General features: G+C 58.6%; 1 protein-coding gene across 1 annotated transcript in view; it reads right to left on the bottom strand.

Annotated features, from left to right (window-relative positions):
- Positions 1 to 1,748: 1,748 nt before the first annotated feature.
- Positions 1,749 to 20,292, bottom strand: part of HS3ST6 (heparan sulfate-glucosamine 3-sulfotransferase 6) — a 41,212-nt gene continuing 22,668 nt past the window's right edge. Inside the window, exon 2 of the mRNA XM_075514944.1 lies at positions 1,749 to 2,602. Coding sequence (XP_075371059.1) covers positions 1,984 to 2,602 — 619 coding nt within the window. The 3' untranslated portion in view covers positions 1,749 to 1,983. The remainder of the gene's footprint in view (positions 2,603 to 20,292) is intronic.

The following is a 20,292-nucleotide window of genomic DNA, read 5'->3' as shown; positions in this document are numbered from 1 at the left end:
CAGGGCAGACAGAAACCATCTTTAGAGCCGGGACCCTTAACGTTTTGCATATCAATATGGCTGGGGCTGAATGCAGTCACTCAGCTGAGAAATAGGATCACTATCAGCGTTTCCAGGCTTTCACAGGCACTTGGGAAACTTTAAAGCCCTTCGTGGAGAATAATTTGGTCGAATGTCGTGGCTGGAAACAAAACCTAAACAAGCAGAGCGCAGTCCATCATGCGGAGCTGCCAGCGAGGCTGACAAGAGGCTCCAGCCGCTCCGACATCCAACCCCCGGTGGGTCGGTCGGTGGACGGGGCACTTGCAGTCCCGGGGGGACAGGGCCGGGGGGACCCCGCACCGGGCACGGGGTGCTGGGACCCTCCCGGCCATGGCCACATCGCTCGGAGGGCTCTGGGATTTTAACCAGCAGAAAACCAGTCCTGATTTCATCTCCTCTTACTATTCTTTTACAATATCCCAGCTTCTTAACACCGCCGGGCTCTGGCACCACACCGGTGGCATCTGCGTCCGTCCCCGGCACCCCTCGCACACGCATGGACCCACACCACGATGCCCCGCTCCCCGGGCAACTGTTTGCATTTAACTCCAACATCACGTTAAGCCCGTCCTGGCACACGTCACTTGTCCCTGCAGCGACCAGCCGAGTCCAGGGGCCGACCAGGACAAAGGTGCTCAACCTCAGTCAGCTACAGCCCGGAGCATCGGTACAGAAAACACGCGTCACCTCCAAGGGGCACAAAGGAGGTACCGGCGGCCGGGACACAGGAGCGAGGAGAGTTGTAGCACGACGTGTCGGTGTAAAACCACCCTGGAGCCGGGATGGAAGGGGCCTGTGCCCGGTGTGCATCCCAGGAGAAGCGGTACCTGCCGCCTCCATCGTCCCTGGACAGCGGCAGCGAGGAGGGGAGGCGATGGCACGGCTGGCAGGGCAGGCCTGGCAGGACGGTCAGCTTTGGGATGCTGCAGGACGGAAGAAACAGCAGCCAAAGCATATTTGCAAACAATGCGGGGCCTGAGGGCCCTTGAAAACACATAATTAGCTCATTAAAGAGACAAATACAAGTCACTAATAAGATATTAGAGGTTAATTACGTGTTTTCCCCATCTTTAATTAAGGGAAAACCAGTTAATTCAGATTAAACTAATTTCTGCAGCCTCCCATGATGGCCCTCTATGGCTGCAGGTTTGAAAATCTATTGAGATTATTGAACGGAAAGGTCAGAGTTTGGGGCTTTTGTTTGCTCTGCTTGGGTGAATTCGGGAGAAGCAGGGATTTTCATCCTAAGGGTTAGAAATGCCCTGCTTTATCATCTGGGTTACTCAAAGAACATAAGAAGGTATGTGATACACAACTCCCTCTCCCTAACCCCGGACCTGGCATTTACTCAAAACTTACTGCCGTTAATTGTTTTTCTTAACTAGGAAATTCTTGTAGACTATTTTCTGTCTGCAAACCATACCCCACGCTTGGGGTCTGCTGCTCGGCCGGCCTCACCCACCGCCCGACAGCAGCCGCTGCCTGTGCTCAGCACCGGAATTTGCTTTAGCAAAAACCCACTGGCCCCACGCCCCAAAGGCCAACTGGTTTCCAAAGCTTTTATTGTGGATGGCAGAGCCGTCGTCCCCAGGCACGCACACGCACCCACCCGTGCACTCACACGCTCCCACTCGCCACCGAGAACGGTCACAGCTAACATAGATTAGCAAGATTTATATGGAAGAATATTTAATCTGGTCAGGGAGGGGAGAGGGGTCGTCTGTGGTTTTATTTCTTAAATATTTCTCTCTACTCCAGAAGGGTCCGTTTCTCACTGGAAAAAGTCCGATATAAATTAGAACAAAGGGAGGAGGTTGCTGGCAGGGCGGCCACGCGCATCCCTGGACCACGGCAGCCACGAGCATCCCTGGACCGCAGCCCCGGCTCCGCACGCTGCTGGGCAGACCAGGTGCCAGCACGGTGGCGTGCCCTGTGGATGGCTCAGTCCCACCCAAAGTCCTGCCCTGTCATCTGATAAAACTTCATGTTGAAGGGTCTGTAAAACTCCCGCAGGCGCTGGACCACCTGCACGTCAATTTTGGGGTGCGGCCGCCCCTTGGATTTCCCCAGGCAGCGGGGCTTGCTGCCACCCTCCGGCTTCTTCAGGCAGGGAAAGCCCTTGGTCTCATTAAAATAGAAATGTTTGTCCGTCACCACCCTCTTCAGACCCAGAAAGTCCTGGACACGGCCCATCTCCCCGGCCGGGTCGCTGACGAGCCTCTCCCCACTGACGAAGAGGAATTTGGAGAGGGGGAAGTACTGTAGCCAGTTGTCCAGGTGCTTGGCGTAGATCCCGATCCTCACCGCACTCCAGCTCGTGTCGATCAGTCCCGTGCTGATGTTTTTGAAGGCCAGGGCCTGGAAGCTGGGGATGGCAGGGTTTTTGGAGAGCGTCTGCGTGTAGTCCGAGATGGCGCGGGTGACGGGGTTGCGCACCACCACGATCAGCTTCGTGTCCCGAGACATGTTGTAGATGCGCCGGGGAGCCTCCTTGGTGACGAAGTAGCTGGGGGTCTTCTCCATCGTGATCTGCCCCTCCAGCGTCCGCGGCATCAGGCTCCTGGGGAGAGAAAGGGACACGGTCAGGGCTTAAGGCACGGCTGCTCCGACTTGATGCCGTGACGAGGACGAGCGGGAGCAAGCCCCAAAACCCAGCCAGCAATGCCCAGGGGCTCCCCAAACGCAACCACCTCTCTCCTTCCCCTCCTGCCAGGCAGGGACGCTGCCTTGTCACACCCCGCCAGTCATCTCCTCGTCTTCCAAAGCCCTCCTAGGAGCCCCTCTGCCCAGGTCTCTCCGTTCTGCTCACCTCCTCTCAGCCTCCCCTTCGTCCCCCCCAGGGTCTGTCCCCAGGAGGAGACTCCCTGTCGCTCTGCCCCGCCAGCAGCACCGTCCAGAGGGCACTTGCAGGCTGTCGGTCCCCCTCAGAGGTCCCCCACGACCCCCTTCCCAGCCCTGGAAATCCCTCCTGCCCTCTCCTCCTCCACCCCAGTGAGTTTCAGTGGTGGCAACTGGCATCTCGAACCGTGCGTTTTTTGGGACAGGGCTGGTTTTCATCCCAGCCTCCAGACAGATTACGTGTCCTGGAGGTGCCGGCTCGCCACGTAGGGTTGCAAAGAGGAAAAAAAAAATCTCATCACGGGGGTGTGCACCCACGGGAGCTAAGCCCAAGCAGCAGCTGGGGATGGAGATGCCCGCCAAGGCTCCCACCTCCTCTGCCTCCAGACAGCAAGCAGTTAAGGCCAGAAAAAGACTGTTTCCTTTTAAAAAAAAAAGGCAGAAAACCTCTCAGGGCCCAGCCATTGTGCTGTGTAAAATTCACTGCCCTGATTGTTCCCTTGTGCACTTTAATGAGGCATTAATTACCGGAGAAATTACCCAGGCATGTCACCCTATGAGGAGAGCCAGGGGCTGCAGAACGGGTCCCCCCTGCCACCAGCACGGGCACCTGCCCCAGAGCCCCTCACATCCCCCAGAGCCCTCCACGTCCCCCTTCTTCTTGGGGGTGGACACGTCCCCTCTGCCCACCCTGGTGAAGAGGGGACTCGGTTTCCCCAACGGCGGAGCCCCCCGAGCCGAGCCCGCGGGGCCAGCGGGGAGGCAGCTGACGGGTCCCTGTGGGCACGGCCCCCGGCATGGCTCCCCGAACCGCAATGCCACCCCGAGCTGCCGCTGCTCCCCGCGGTTTCCCTCGCTGGCAGGCAGCGCAGATGGGCCAGGGGCCCGGCGGCTCTTGCTGCTGCGTCCCAGCCACGTCCCACCAGCTCGCTCCCACGGCATCCCGCACAGGAGCCCTCGCCGATGGACCCCACATGGACGCAGGGATGGAGCTCGCTCTTCGCGGGGCTCAGCTGGGATTGAATCGGCTTCATTTCCTCCGTGCTGTCACAAGCCGCGGTCCCCATTCCCTCCGTCGTGCTCGGGGTGACGTGCGCGCTCCCCCTCCCCGGCCGCGTAAAACAGAGCAGTCTCTTGCTGAAAGCCCTGGGCTGGAAACTCATTCTGCTCAGAGCACAGCAGCGTTCTGCTCCGGTGCCAGGGGCTCAGCCCTGCTTCCCCCCGACCGGGGCAGCTGTCCTTGCGCGGGCTCTGTCCCGAGCAGGAGGCTGCTTTCCCCCAGGGAGGGATCACAAGGCTTTCAGAAGTTTGCTTAATACTTTGGGAAATGACCAAACCACTTCAATAGTTCTTCTGAAGTAAAAAAAACCCTACATGTTTGTGTGCACATAGAAATACATGCAGTAAATACACAGAATAAGCACGTGCTTTGCTCCCACCTAGGACTGTTCTTAGCAGATGGCAGAGCACTGAACCCAGCAGGCAAGTGCTGGAGTACAACGGGAAACTGAGGCACCAAGCAATGACATGGCTTGTGTAGGAGCTGCTGTGTAGATGCCTACATTCACCCAGCCAACGTCCACCATCGTAACACAAAATCACTTGTATGGGTCAGCAAACACATGGGGATCCAACCCGAGCTGCTCCACACCCAGAGGCATCCCAGGACGAGCTCCAGGGATCAGGAATTCTCTTGGAAAAAGTACCGATACCCCAATATTAACTATGACAAGGGATAAAATAAAGCAAAAAAATCAAGTATAACCCAGACATTTCACTTAACTGAAAGGAAAGAGTTGGGACTGGACAAGCTCTTTCCTAGAAGGACCTTCCCTTTTGCCTGAACTTGGAAGAATTCTGCTGGGAAACTCGAGGTTCCCCCTGGGGCTGCAGCACCCCGTGTCCCTCGGGGCTCGCTGGAAAGGCGAGGAGCTTCCCCAGCCTGTCCCTGTACACCCTCTCCTTCCTCATCCAGGTGGGATGAGGATTTTTTTTTTTTAACATTGCTTGCCTCAGGCCAAGCCGACCCACCCAAGGGCAGAGGAGAGCTCCAAAACCCTGCTCGGGGGATCCCTGCGGGAAGAGCAGGAGGATGAGGATGGAGCCTCCCACCGGGCTGCGGCTGGGTCCCACAGCAGGTCCGGCTCTTGGCAGCAGCGCTTTGGGGCAGGACGGGGCGTTTCGGGGATCCCCATCCCTCTGCTCGCAGCGGCAGCACCAGAGGGCTGTGGAGCGGGGTCCCCAGGGCGGGAGGGGACGGGCCACGCAGCAGCTGGGGCTGTGCTGTGGGGCTCTGCCCAGCAGCATCTGTTCCTTATGTAATGGGAAAAGGCTTGAGGTTTTGGTTTTTGTTTTTTTTTTTTCCCCTGGACGTAGGAAAGAACACTTTATTAAAAGCACTTGCGAGCAATGCTGGGCCCCGCACAACTCCCGCCCCCAAACAAGAGGCAAAAGCCACTTGTGGATTATTCCCCCCCCCCCCCTTTTTTTTTTTTTTTGGACAGTACCAGCGTTTTCAGAGCCACTTCTTGTCCCCAGTGTCACCACCCGGCAGCCCGGCCCCTCCGTTTGGCACCAGCAGTGCCCGGGCAGGCGGGATGTCCTTTGGGGGTACATGCATCCTGGGGGCGGCGATGGGTGCTTCCCCCAACCTTTTCAGCACCTTTCCCCCCCTGCCCCAAATAACCGGGCTTAACGGAGGGGCTGACCGCTGGGGTTCCCGCGGGGAAGCACCTTCCCAAGCCAGGATCAGGCCCTCGCACCCCGCGCCCCGTCCCCTCCCTGCTCTGCTTGCCTGGAACCGAGCAAAAACCAACCCCACGTCTCCGAGCGCCGCTGTTCGCACGCCTCCAACCTGCTGCTTGGGCCTCCCCCCTGCCCGAGCCGAGCCAGCAAAGTACGTTTAATTCTAATTATGGCCAGAAACCTGCCGGAGGGTTTGCCAGGCTGCTTCACGCAGCTTCTCTGGGCGACTTGTTGGGGCATTTCTGCCGCTCTGCAGCGCTTCCTCGGATGCCACCGGGATTTCCGCACAGCAAAACATCTCGAGGAAGCAGCTCCTTCCTCACGCTGCTCACACGCCCAAAACCCTCTCTCAGCAAACATGGGCTTAAGACCTAAAACAGTCACTCTCCTCAATGGGCAATAAAATGTTTATTACCAAACAGCGAATGCTTGGGATGACGTGATCCGAGAGCCTGGAGAGCCCACGTTAAACCGAAATACCGCTTTTCTCAGCCTGTGCTCTACAAACCAGCACCGATTGTACCCGAGCTCAGCAATTCACGGTTGGGCTCAGTTTTCGGAACCCACGATGGTTTGGGTTTGCTGCAGTTGCCATTGCGGTGTTCCCGAGGACATAAACCGGAGAGGAAAGCCCCGAGCTACCCCCGCAACAGCGGTGCTCTCCGAAAGCACTCACCCAGCGACCATGAGGAACGACGTGAGTCTGGATGCCCCAGCAAAGGTGTTGCTAAAATATTTTAACAAAAGCCATTTTACCTTCCCCCTTCCTTTTTGCAGAGGGACAGCAAGGGCCAGGCTGAGCCCCACGGTGCCGAGGCTGTCCCTAAGGGGTCTGTAGGGCAGGGGGACCCCCAGGACCCCCCGGGACCCCACTCACCCATGCCCAGCAGTACCAGCACCTTCCCTGCGCTCATCCTGCTGACCAAAGGCTTCTCAGCACGCAGGAGCGGCCCCATCTTTAATTAAAGCCAACCACACCATCCTAGGCTTAATTAAAATCGAATTAAAATAGAATTTTTAATAAAAGCCCATGTTGGGGCAGGGATTCCCAACTCTGTTTGCACAGGTACCGCCGAAGCAGAGGCGAACGGCTCCCGTGCCTGTGAGCTGCGGGGGGGTGCACAGACCTTCCCCCCCCACCGGCACAGCCACACACTTGGTCCCCCCACTGGGGACAGCAATGGGGCAGCGATGTCCCGTGCAACCCCCCCCCCCCAAGGCTGGTCCGTCAGAGCCGTAAGCTCTGACCCTCGGACAGGCTCCAACACATCCACAGCTTTGTTTCCAATAGGAACGACAGGCGCACGACGCGCCGTGGGCTGGACACCGCCGATTTGGTTTTAAACCCTCAGTCCCGCACTGGGTTAACGCGGAGCCACCGGCTGCTGGGGTCAGGGTGACGGCCGAGGAGCTGGGTCCCAACATCATCCCGGGACTGCGTCGGGAACAGCAGCCTGCGAGCAGTTAATTGTGCAACACCTCCTCTTCCTCAGCAGCTCAATCACTCCCAACTACTTGCAAGATAATTAGGCTATTTCACATTTTCATTAACTCCCTAATACTTTCCCCTGAATTATCCCAGTTAATTATTGATAACCCCTCTCTCCCTCCAGATCTGGCTTAAACTGGCAAAGAGCAGACCAGGCTTCTGTTATGCTCCACTTTAGCGCAAGCACTCGAAACTTTAACTAATTTACAGTTAATTCTTATTGACCTTAAGAATATGCCTTGGGAATGCTAAGCATCGCCTACAGGTACCTGACACTGCAATGGGGGAACACCCCAGCAGCCTTGGAGGGAATTTGTATTTCAAGACGGGACCGCGTGCCCAGGAGGAGGGATAAAACTCTTTTACCTTTCTATTAAGCTGATAAATTTCAATTTTTAATAAGTAGTAAAACAACTGGCACTTGAGAGGCACCAGAGATGGGATTTCCTCCGTAAGGATATTCAACACGTGAAACCGTTAACATTTAAAGAAAACAGCAAACTCATGGAGAGGGATGGAAAATGCCCCCCGTCTACTTCAGAGCCTCCCAGGAGCCGTTTCGCTCATCGTTTCACCACCAAGTTTCCTTTCCACCCACCCCAGCGACCCATCCTCACCCTCCAAGCTGCGGTCCCCGTTCGCTCGGCGGCTGCGCCATCGCTGCTGTACCACCTCGTACTCGGCACGGGCAGCCGGCCGCGACCCGGGGCTGCGGTCACCGGTCACCGAGGGGCTGAGCCAACAAGCTCACGGCTGTGACATCCCCTAACTGCTCTCAGCCAAGGTGCGTTTCCAAGGGCTGCTGGACCTTTCCGGGACGTTCCCTCTGTTATAGTCAATGGGAAATTGCAGATTACGGCTGCGCTCCCGGGGGCCCTCGTTTAGACTAATTACCTCCTCTGTTGAGGTAGCAAGGTGCAATAACTTACAGCTCTGATAAAAACACAGAAAGCTGCATTAAATACAGATTAACGGCCATAGCAGGCAGGTAATCAAAGCAGACTTCAAAAAACTGGGCTGACATAACTTTCCAGGGTTAATTGGTTCATGATTCCTCCACTCTGGGATGATTTTGTTGCAGACGAAGGAGAACTCCTCCCAGTACCGAGCTGAGAGCATAAAGTAACGGATGCGCCCGTCAGAGGACAACCTCGCTGATAAAGAAGTCTCCAGACCGAGAGCATCCCACGTGCGGGGTCTGGGGGAGGAACGTGTGTGCGAGCGGGCTGGAGCCCACGCCACGCCGGCACCTTGCACCACGTCCAGCTGCCGAGCGGTAGAGAAACGCGGCAGCGCTCGCAGCCCGAGAGCATCCCTGCGTTAGCGCCCACGCCGGCCGCTCGCACGCCGGCTTGACGTACGCTGCCCACAATTCATCCCACCCGAAAACGCCGGGCGGTATCTTTAGCCCGGATGAAGGTCCAAGCTGTGCTAGGAGCGTGAAGGGAGGCCCCGAAACCCCAGATAAACTGCAGATGTGGGTGATGGGTGCCATCTGGACCGGGGCTTGCGGGTTCTATGTTATCACCAAAAGTGGAAGAGAAAAGGGGGGGAAAAAAGCCCAACCCTCTCCATAGCCCCTGACAAAAGCAAGTGAAAGGCGAGGGGATTTCTGCCGGAGGGGATATGGTTGAGAGCTTTCTGCAGGGCCAAAGAAAGTGACTCTTTCAAGGCGGTAAGATGGGCGATGGGATGACATGGGGGACAAAACCGGCCCGGACAGCCCAGCTTAGCACCGGTGACGGCCCCGCTCGCCTCGTCTGGGCAGGGGGCACCCAGTGGCGTCCGGCTGCGGTTCCAGGGGACCTCCTCTCTCAAAGGCAGGGTGACAGGCTGCCCGGGACCGGGCTCAATGGGGGACAGAACCTTTTTTGTGTAAATGTAAAACAGTTTGGAACGAGGAGAGGGGAACAAGGCTTGGGACAGATTTATCCTCTCCCAGCAGACACCCGGTACCACCCGGATCTGCATATGAATCGCCCCAACAGGCTTATCTCACCCGGCGGGACAAGGCTGCCTTTGTGGCCGCCCAGCAGCTATGAAGTTGTTAAACTGGAACCAGTTATGTAGACTTTGAGATACCGGCCTTTTCCTTCGAGGCAGCTAAAATAGCAGCACCTTTGCTGGGAAGCAAGGCGGGAGAAAGCAGCGAGGGGGATAGGACGTCGGGAGGGACAGATCCAGCCTTGTGTCCCTCCAAGGAGCCGGGGTCTCCTGCCGAGGCTGCCGGGGTCATGCCGGACCCCCCATTCCCCAAAGCGGGCTGGGGGGCAGGCGTGGGCAGCCGTGCTTACCCCCCACCCCAGCCCGCTCCATCACCTCCTCTTCCTGGAGGAAGCACCAGGGCATCTGTTGAACCCCAGCGCAAGGCACGGAAGGCTGAACTCGCTGGCAAGCCACCCGGGAGCAAATTAGGCCATGTTCCTTTTTATTCCTAATTACTGTGATCTTCCCCCTCTCCGTCCCCGCTGCCCCTTCAGAGGAGGCAGCGGGTCCTGCCAGCACCTCCCCGAGCAGGCAGAGCCCCCCGGGCGCTTTCCATCCCAGGCCTGCCTCCATTATTTTTGATTCCTTCACCAATTCAAAAATGTGCAAATGAGGCCATGGCTTCCCAATCAGACCTAGCCAGGAGCTAATTGGCTTTAAGCAGGGAAACCTGAATATGCTAATGATGGCAGTAACGAGCCTGTGATGCGCCTGGAAGGGGAGCCAAGCCCTCGGCTCAACGATCTGAGACACGTCAATTAACAACAAGGAAGATAATTTATTAATGCTCCTTTGCACCCCCCTTGCTCTTTGCTCCTAATTACAGTTTGATACATGAAACATCGCGGAGGTTTGTCGGGTCCTGCCACAGCCCCGCTCCCAGCCAGAGCATCCCTGCGCAGCCCCCAGCAGCCTCGCACCGGGGCAATAGCCCGGGACCACGACTGGAGGCTCTCCGGCCAACGCAAAGGATCCCAGAGCTCTCCCCCCACCAGGCCACGGGGGACGGGGTCCCCGGGCTGGGATTCAGCCAGGCCAGGCTGCAGAAGAGGCTCAGAGGAGAAGGGAGATGCGATGGGCTGGACGGTGCCGCCGGGCAGGGCTGCTCCCCGCGGGGTCCGAGCCCCCGCAGACCCTTCCTGAGGGGCTCCCTCGCCGGCCGCAGAGCCCGGCTGCTTCGTCCCGTGAAGGGCATGGGCTGCAAAGCAGGAGGAGACAGCAATGGGGTCTGTCGGGGGGGTTCGGGAGGGGCCAGGAGCCGGGGAGTTTTACGTTTGGCTTTCCGACCTATTTAGCATCAAGGGGAGAAGCCCGTTAGCGTTTCTAATAGAGTGGCTGCTTTCTCAAGTCACCCAACACCCAGTTATTAACCTCGATAAGAACCGGGGCCATGTGGGAAACCGTGGCTGCTTTGTCCATCTATCCAAACCGCCGTGCACCCCAAGTCCTGAGCCCTGGCAGGAAGGCGAGAAAAAGGCCGTTCCCCCCCTCGCCAACACGGCAGGGCAGCCGCAGCCCCCCGCACCCACTCCTGCTCCTGCACAGACCCAGGCCCGCTCCCCTCCACCGCCCGGCATTTGCATCGCGATCGCGCTCGTGTTTATGGCTGGGGGTTGCAATTACGGGCAGCTCAAGGCCCTGAAGGTTTTTTCTTTGTATGGTTATTCCAGCGGGGTCGTTAAGGCCAAAGGGCTCCCGAAGAATGCACGTAACGGCATACGATTATGAAAAGCAGAAATCGGAGTTAATAAGGGCACAGCTCCTTCCCTGCTCGGGAGCGACGGCGCTGCCTGGCCTGTCCGCATCCACGGCATTCGGAGACGGTCCTCCCTCGCCCTCCTCTGCTGTGGAGCTACGCTACGTAGGGTCACCCCAAAAATGCAGAGCAGCTGAACTCCTCATTGACGTCTACCAGGGACCCGTCACGGCCGGCACCGCGCAGGTCCCCCCGTGCTCTTGCTGAAGGCGGTGCCCCTTGGCCAAGGCACAAAGCCACCCTGGGACTCCTGCTTGCCGCTGGAGTCATCGCCCACGGCTGCAGCAGTGAGCGTCGGGCACCCCACAGTCCGCGGGGACACGTGCTACCTCCAGAGCTCACCCCGAGACGGGGTAACGGCAGGACGGTGCTGCCGGCAGCCCTCAACTGCAGGAGCGGGACCTGAAGCAAAACCAACCTCGTGTTCCCAGGAGCAATATTTCGCTTGCAGCAAGCAAAGATATATTTTGAACAATCATTAGCGAGAAAGCAGCTGAACCCGCTGCTTGGGTTAAAACAGGTGAGAAACAGCATAGCTACGCGAATCCCCCCAACCCCTACAGAAAGCGTGGGCTGGCGCGTGCCCAGCCTTGGTGGGACGCTGGACTGGGGCCGGCGTAAGGCGAGGGCAGGGCTGCGGCGGGCACACGCGGCCCTCTCCGTCCCTCCGGCACGGAGCGCGTCTGCACGGCAGCAATTAGAAATGCTCTTCTCGCGGCTCGCTCCCCGGTGTCCCTTTGATTCCCGAGTCCCGGTGGCCCCGGGGGCGCGGGGACGGCCTGCGGCAGGTGTCTTGCCTGTGACCCGGGTCAATCGAGGGCTCTGATCTCCAAATGACCCTTCCCAGCAGTGAATATGTACCCGCGCTCAAACAGCTTGCAGATGAAGGAGCAACAGACTGGAGATGATTTATTCAGGAATTAAAGGTTCAGTACCCCTTTTAAAGGCTGCGCCTCGGCACTGTCAGCCTTCATTGCACACAATTAAAGCGGTTAGCTGCCCCGGCCCGCCGCCCTCCTCCCTTCCAGGGGAACGGAATCAAACAAAACCAACCCCCCCGCCAAGCCCCGGTCCGGTCCCTCCAGCGTATGGTTGGGGCCGCTGCAGAAGGACTTGCAAACTCGGCGCATGAGCGGCCCCGAGCTCCAGCCCGGGAAGCTGCTCCGGCTCCGTTCTCGGCCAGGGACCGGCTCGGCTCTGCCCGGCACGGGGGGATGCAGATGCTCGGGTTGTGTCCCCGCTCGCAGGAGGGGATGCTCGGGGTCGGAGGTAGCCCCGGTGCCGTCCACGCAAAGCCTCTTCCTGGGGCTCACCTGGGGCTTGGCGAGACGCTCCCGGAGCCCTGGCCCGGGGAGGGAGGCAGGGGCTGCCTGGAACAAACCTCTCCTCCTTGTGCCCCCGGAGCAGCCCCAGCCCCTGCAGCCAGACCCGACCTCCCTCCACCAGCTCAGCACCTTCAGGCTCCGAGCAGGGAAGGCGCCGGTCGCGTGTAAGCTCACACCAGCATAATTCGAACACAGCCTCGAATTTCCCTCTCACACCTGAGAGGGGAGATAAGGATAAAAATTGGCATCGTCGGGATTTTTTTTTTCCCTTCTAAGTTGTGAGAACCGATGCGGTGGTTTGGCTGCGGGAGGAGAGCATCGCTCGCAGGCGCGAGCAGCAGGAATTCAATGAAAAGCTTCCTTCCTCTTAGAAAAGAAAAGGAAGAAATCTGCTGGCAGCAGCGGCTGCTGATAATCTCTTTCCAAGGCAGTAAATTTTCCTGCAGCTACCCCGGCAAGTAATCCGGCAGATTATTACACCTTTCAGCGGAATCAGCCTTTTAAATACGCTCTCCCCTCGCCATGCATCTTGTGTTTTACGACCTGACTTGCCGTCTGAGCGCAGTGAAACACAAATTATGCTCTTCTGCAACCCGAGCGGAGGCAGCGGTGACAAATTTTATACCTCTGGTAACTGGGATCCTTGGGCGCTCCAATAAATAAGGAAAATTTACTCTTAAAGCCGCACGGGGCTGCCAGGCTGGGGGCTCTGCATCACTGCAGCACGATGGCCCGGGGAGGGGAAGGGCCCCCGTCCGCTGCTCTGGGAGAGCACCCCGCTAACCCAGGCCGTTGCAATGTCGTGCCGAGAAGGCACACGCCGCTCGGACGGGCATAACACGATTAACGCATACTTATATACGTCCAATGGCCAGCTATTTTTTACGGACCAGTTGTCCCCAGCCTGAGCACTCCGGGCAGGCAGCGCGCTTCTGGCAGGCTGTTCAGATGTAAAATTTATTGCTGTTTAAAAAAACAGAAAAAAATTCCTGAGATCACTCTAAGTTTGTTTTCAATTACAAATAAAAAATACACATATTGGTTTTCACTAAATTGTCCTCTTGCAGCAACGGGCTGATCGTTCCCGGTTTCCCACCTAGATGGAGGAGAGCACAGGAAGGACATAAAAAGCCCACAAAAATCTCATTTTTTTCAGGTTTAAAGTTACGTGGCCAGCAGAAATGGGAATTCTTCCACTTCCCGGTGCTCGAGCGGGCAAAAGGAAAATAACTCTAGTTAAAAAGCAGTTCCTAAGAGACAAATGAGAAAGCACAAGGATATCAAGGTCTCTCAGGTCATGGCATGAGCAGTGCAACACCCATCCCTCCGACCACCTCCTTCCTCACCCTTGCGACTCCACCTCACCCCGCACGGCCGAGCTATGGCCAGATCCCGTCTGGGTGCTCCAGGGGTGGAAAAGCCGTGCAGCCGCGCTCGCCCCCGCCCCGGGAGCTCCTCAGGAGCAGGGGTTTCCCCATGCACGATCCCAAGGATCTCTGTGCCCCCGGGCAGACAGTGTTTTTCTCTCCCACGGCTTAACCCCACGCATGGCACAGCAGTGTCTGCCGCTTTTGGGAGGGGACAGAAAAAAACAAAAAAAGTTATCTATAATTTTGCGGTTGCCTGCGGGGCCTCGGGCTGCTGCACGCCAGCACCCGCCACACCGCAGAGCTGCAATACTCAAATTTGAGGCAAAATCCTCCAATATTTCGAGCGCATCCATCCCCTCGCAGCCATGCAGTGCCACGTCCTGGGGGACAGTGGCTGCAGGCGGTCCCAGCCCATGAGCGGTGCCAGCCCAAGCCACGAGCTCTCAGCTAATTAGCTCAGACTAATTAGCCAGGGTGCAGCGCCGGCGGCAGGACCCGCACCGCCCTCTGCGGTGATGGGTCCCTGGGATCCCTCCTTGTCTCGATCATGGGGTGCAGGCGAGGGGCATCCCCAGCAGCCCTGCCTGCCCTGCCTGCCCTGCCTGCCCTGCCGAGGGTGCGCGGGCAGAAGCCCCACACCGAACGCCCCGGTCCCAGCCCCGCCGCAGGTGCAGGAGCAGCGGGAGCCCGTGCGAGGGAGGAAGAAAGGAGGAATCCACACATGTCTGCCAGAGCGAGACCTTCCCGCTGGCCGGCGAATTGACAGCTGCTTTGATTTGATTAGCAGATGCTGACGAGGCATCGAGACAAGTCCCCAGAGCCATGAATAATTTCAGCGTATTTGTGTTTATTTGATCTCAGTATGGGGCTGGCCCTGCCGCCTCACCCAGCCCCGGCCCGGACCCTCGCAGAGCGAGGGGGAAAGGGGCTGCCGGGCTCTCCAGATGGCCGCTCCGAGGCCACCGCCGGCAGGGCTGGCTGTGCCCCTCTGGCACGTGCTCCGGGGAGGAGAGAGCCCTTTGCCGTGCTCTTCTCCATCCTCCCTCCGCACCTCCTGCGCAGCCATCCCGCCGGGCTGGGGGGCGAGGAAGGGACCCCAACAGCAGCTTTTGGGGAAGAGAAGAGATCCCCCCAGCCTCGCAACTTTTAACATAACTCATTCCAACATTTTCAAGTCTTTTCTACCTTTCCTCCTCTTTTAAATGGACAAAAATGGGAACTTTGCACTTTCTGGTTGCTGGACCAGAGCTGGGATCGGAAGCCGTGTGCCAGGGCCACCGGGTCCTGCTGGCATCGCCAAGGGTTGGATGCTCGTTAGAAAGCAATTAATGCATTTTAAGAGTAACGAACTGGCCATAAACCCCCACGGTCCGACACATAACCCCCCCAGACGTTACCTCTGAACCAGTGTACCCAAACACTGCACCAGGTATCGGGTCTCCCCTGCGAATGAGGAGGGTCGGGTGGAAAGGAGAGCTGGCCCGGGCTCCAAACTGGACAGCCAGCGGAAAATGCCGCCGGCAGAAGGGATGAAGAAAAACTCCCTCCCTGGTTGCCCCTGGGACGCTCAGCTCCTCTGCCCCAGCACCGTGGCGTACGATGGCACGCAGACCCGGCCGGGGCTGAAAAAGGGGGTCTGAGCCCAGGGTAGGAGCTGAGGTTCCTCTCGCAGCCCCTCCCGGGGTCCTTTGGGAGAAGATGACCCAGGACCACGCTCAGCAGGCGCAGCCCTCGCCGTGATGCTGCCGGGGGTCTCCCTGCATCTCCCTGACTGAAGACCCCGGGTCCTACTCCAGTAGGTAAATCAAGCAGTAAAAGCAAGGCACACAGGCCCTCTTTTAAACCAAGCAAATTCAACACAAGCAATTTTAATGTAATTCTCCCGCCCACAGCACCTTCCACATCCAGTTTAAAATTGCACCGGTCGGATCTGATGACTTAGAAATCAAAGATGCTCCGAGCGAGGCGAGAGCCCGACCCCTGCCATCGGAGTAACACCTCTCCCATCACCGTGTGCCCATTCAGCACGTGGCGATCCACCGACTACATCTCATGGCGGCTTCTGCAAAAATGCTTTCCCAGTCTGGCTCTCCCCTGCTGAACAAGCACCGAGTCCTGCTCAAAGCTTCAGCTTCAAACTAACCACGAGTTGTTCTGAAACGCATCCAAAACCGTCTAATTTCTACCTAAGAAAACATAAATCAGTCCTTGCTCGTGAACCGGAGCCAGGTCTGAGGTCTGCAACGAAGCTGTGGGGATCCATCAGCAGTGACAGTTTTAAGCTCTCTTGGCCGGATCCACAAAGGTATTTGGGAACCTAATGCTCACCGAAATCGCCGGTGACTGCGCACCTCAATCCCCCTGCGGACGGGATCCCCTGCTCGCCGCCGTGCCAGCCCTCCGAAGGAGGAGAACCGAGCCGGTGCCTCGCTCTGCCCCAGCTCCCCCGACCCTCCATCCCAGCCTGCCGACGCCTCGGCTCGCCGGGAGCATCCCCCCGTGCTGCCCCTGTGTCCTGGTTTCAGCTGAGAGCGCGTTCATTTTCGTTATAGTGGCTGGTATGGGGCTGCGTTTGGATCTGTGCTGAAAACAGCGTTGATAACCCAGGGATGTTTTAGTCGTTGCTGCACTCGCCAAGGACTTCTCAGCTCCCCGTGCTCTGCCGGGTGCAGAAGAAGCTGGGAGGGGGCACAGCCGGGACAGCTGCCCCCAACTGCCCAAAGGGACGTTCCATACCACAGGGCGTCATGCGCAGTACATAAAGCTGGGGAAGAAGAAGGAAGGGGGGGACGTTGGGAGCGATGGCGTTTGTCTTCCCAAGTCCCCGTTACGCGTGCTGGAGCCCTGCTGTCCTGGAGATGGCTGAGCCCCTGCCTGCCCACGGGAAGGAGTCAATGAATTCCTTGGTTTGCGTTGCTTGCGTGCATGGCCTTTGCGTTCCCTATTAAACCGTCTTTATCTCAACCCACGAGTGTTCTCACTTTTACTCTGCTGATTCTCTCCCCCAGCCCACCGGGGGGGAGTGAGCGAGCGGCTGGGGGGGCTCAGTTGCCGGCTGGGGTTAAACCACGACACCCTACATGGGGGACCCTCTGCCCTGCAGCACCAAAACCCTCCAGCGCTGGACACCCGTCACCAGCAGCTGCCGCCGGCACCGGGGTCGGAGCAGGAGCCTGCCCCAGGCTGCGTGCAGCGAGGGGGGACAGGAGGGGGGGACAGAGGGGTGACGGGAGCCAGCAGCACCAGTCCTGCTCTCGCTGCGTGGCGCTGGACCAGCCCGGCTCTGCTCTGAGCGAGCAGCAGCTTCAGGAAACAGCCCAAAGTGATGCATGAGCTGTAGGGTTTGGCCCGAGGGAGGAAAAGCACCATATTGGTGCAATTACCTGAGTTTAAACAAACCTCCGCGGGCGCCTGGGCCGGGTTCAAGAGCTGGCAGATGAGCGGCATCATCTGCAGCAACAGTTCTCGGCCGGCGCGCGGGGACCCTCCGCGGGGCTGCCGGGGGTCTCGGGGCAGGGAGCAGATGTCCCGCAGGCGCGCGGCCCCAGGAGCCGCTGCAGGTGTGGGGCAGGGGGCTGCCCGCGGAGGGGAGGATGAGGAGGCAGCGACGCCGCAGCTGCGCGCAGGCGGGAAGGGCAGAAATGCGCTGAGGCAGCAGCGCTGCGATCACAGACACCCACCACCCCCCCCCCCCCAGTCCCCATCCGCAGCCGGGCTGCGGGCAGGATCCGGCCGTTCCCATCTGCCCGGCGCTGCCGTAATGCCTTTGACAGCTCGAGCGGGCGATCGCCGGGCTGCTGCCTGCCCAGCCCCAGCAGGAGGCACGGCTGCACGCTGCCTGCACGCTGCCTGCACGCTGCCTGCACGCTGCCTGCACGCTGCCTGACGGCCTGGAGCAGGCAGCAGCCCTGCGGAGCAGCAGGTTACCCCCAGGTTAACCCATCCGAAGGCGACGGTGACCCCCCAACCCCTCGAGACAGCTGCCTGCAAGGAGGCAGGGACGGAGCCAGGGTTGCCCAGCCCTCCTCCTCGCCCCCTTCCCTGGCCGAGCAGGGCGAGGGAGCCGTAACTGCATCTGAAAGGAGAGAGCTCTCACCCTGTGGCTGGAGAGCAAAGCCCAGACCGTGCCCAACAGCCCCTGGGCAAGAGCAAACCATCCCCTCGTCTGCCCCGTCCCTGGAGCGGAGGTTGCGATAGCATCCAAACCCCTGCGTCCCCCCGGTTTCTGCATTGGTGCTGCAGTTTGCACCCTCCCTCCCTGGCTCTGGGGGTCGACGGGGGAAACTTTGGCCCCAAACCCCCTTGTAATGGCCACCATCGCTGCACCCGGCCAGTTCCCCGCCCGGAGCAGCTCCCAGCTCTCTGCAAAGCCCGTGCTACGTGTGCTACAGCTCACGACAGCTCCGAGTTGGAGGAGCTCATCTGCCCTCCCTGCCTCCGTCAACGACAAAAAACCAGAAATACGGTTTGTTTGGTGTTTGTCTCGGGTCAAATGCCGTCATGCTGCTCTTGTTGGGATGGAAAATGCATCCAGTTTTCCACAGAAACAAAAAAGATTCCCCATCTGTGTCAAATTTGTAATACAGCCTGGGGGAAGATGGGAAACAAATTTAGCTTTTTTTTCTTTTTTTGCTATCAGAAAAAGCCCTGTTTCCTGGCGAAGAGCAGAACCGAGCTTGGCCCCGGAGCGCAGCGGTGACGTGAGCCGGCACCGTTCGCGCAGCCCGAGCCGCCCTGTGCCATCCCGTCCCGCGGCACGTGCCGAAACGCCGGCGAGAGCCGGGCAAAGGGAACTGGGAGAGGAGCCCCGACACGCAGCTCGCGGCCCCAGAGCGGCCGCCAAATGGTTATTCTCCCTGACAACCTGCTCAGCCACCTCCGTGCGTGTGCGGGACTTTTCTCCCCAATCTGCAGCCCATCACGTGGAAGCTAATAACTGTTTCCTCCGCAGATAAGGGAGAAGCCTCAGAAATCCAGCCAAGCCCGGACAACACGGCTCGGGGATGCTGGGGAAGCTGCTGGGTGCCCGGCGGGGCAGCCGCCCGTCCTCCTCCTCCCCGTGCACTGCGGTTCAGCTGGTCCCCAGGCGAAGGAAATCCCCCACCGAGGAGGGAGACGTGGGTGGATTACGCACTTTGCTGCGAAAAAAAAAAAAAATAAAAAATCTGTTTCTCCTAGCTCTAGAGAAAGGGGCCACGGAGGCATCGGGAAGGCTCAGAGGATACGGGGGTTTCTCCAGCCCCGTGCCCAGGCTGAGCCGTTGGCAGCTCCCAGCTCCCCATCGCCCGCGCTGGATGAAGCCGAGGTGCCCGGGCGGAGATGGAGGGGCTCCATCCGCAGCCCGGCAGGTTGGGGTCTCTCACCCCAGCGTCGGCGCTCCCTCCCTCCTTCCCTCCCTCCAGCAGGAACAAATGGGAATTCTCTAACAAAATATTTCTTCGCTGGAAAACCATCGGTTTGTGGCAACCGGAGCTGTTTGTGGGAAAGGACTGGATTTTGATTATTTTTAGCCTGGCTTCCTAAGGAAATGTGGCTTAAGCAATCACACGGTCTGCCTGCCTGTCCGCCCAGCTGTCTGCCTGTCTTCCCCCAGCCACGTCTGATCCCACCGGCCGATTCCAGCTGGATTTGATGGAGGACAAGGATCAAAAATAGGAAGTTTGCACATTTCCATTAAAAGCCGTGGCCAAGTGGCGGCTGGGACCCCGACTGCTGCCCTGGGCTGCGGGCAAGGCAACTCCAGCACAGCCCAAAACCCAGCAGCCCCGTCCACGCCAGCTTTGCTGGGCTTCAGGCTCCCCAGGTCCCGCTCAGTACCAGGGTATTTGGGTGCCAAGCGTTGCGGAGGAAGGAGAAATACGCTCTTTGCAACTAAAACTCATTTGCAGAAGTCGGAAATGCTCTCAGTAATCTTCCCATTAAGCAGGTCCCCTGGCAAAGCCACCTTTGGCAGGCGTCCCTGCCCACCGCGCCGGGCAGGGCTGCGCTCGCAAGCAGGAAAGTCCTCCCTGGAGCCAGGGGCCGAACTCTGCCAGGTCTGGGGCATCAGTTAATAACGGCAGCCAGGCCAGATGTCCTCAGGGTCACAGTCCCGACCCCACACCCCAGCGTAAGGCCAGCCTCCGGGGACAGCCTGCTGCTGCCTTGTCCCCAGATTGCCTTTTTCATAAGGAAAAAAACGAGCAAGCACCTCAGCGCACCCCAGCCCCGCGACGTTAGCGTGTCTCGCTGCCATGGCCTCTCTTCCCGATGGGGAAAAGACCCTCGGGTCGGGCAAAATGCCACCTCGGCGGCAGGCAGGGCAGCGCAGGAGGGACGCAGGAGGGACGCCCAGCCCTGGCAAAGCGGGGCAGAGAAGCCGCAGCAAAGAAAGGGCATTTCTGCAAAACCCCGGGCTCGGGGCTTCGGAAAGAGGGAAGAGGAATTCAAAGGCTACATTATTTTCTCTCAAGTTATGATGTGTCATCGTATATATTTGAGACAGTCTTAAGCTGAGAAGCTGGTGGCCAGCAGAACAGCAGGGGTTGAAGCGTGGAGGCTGACAGAAGCAGAAAGCTTCTCTTCATTTTGCCCTTGTAGAAGAGGGGAGTAAATCTTGCACCGCCTTTTCCACCGATGCGGCAACGATAATACATACTTAATTTAATTTGTGCTGTTTCCAGTCATCAACTTTTACACGCTTCCAGGAAGCAATAGGTTGATTTTCATTTCTACATTTGGAAATTGGGAAGTCGACGACTA

Source organism: Mycteria americana, chromosome 12, assembly GCF_035582795.1.
Source record: "Mycteria americana isolate JAX WOST 10 ecotype Jacksonville Zoo and Gardens chromosome 12, USCA_MyAme_1.0, whole genome shotgun sequence".
Classification (NCBI taxonomy): Eukaryota; Metazoa; Chordata; class Aves; order Ciconiiformes; family Ciconiidae; genus Mycteria; species Mycteria americana.
Note: the sequence above shows the minus strand (reverse complement) of the source record. Positions and strands in the feature narration are given on the sequence as shown.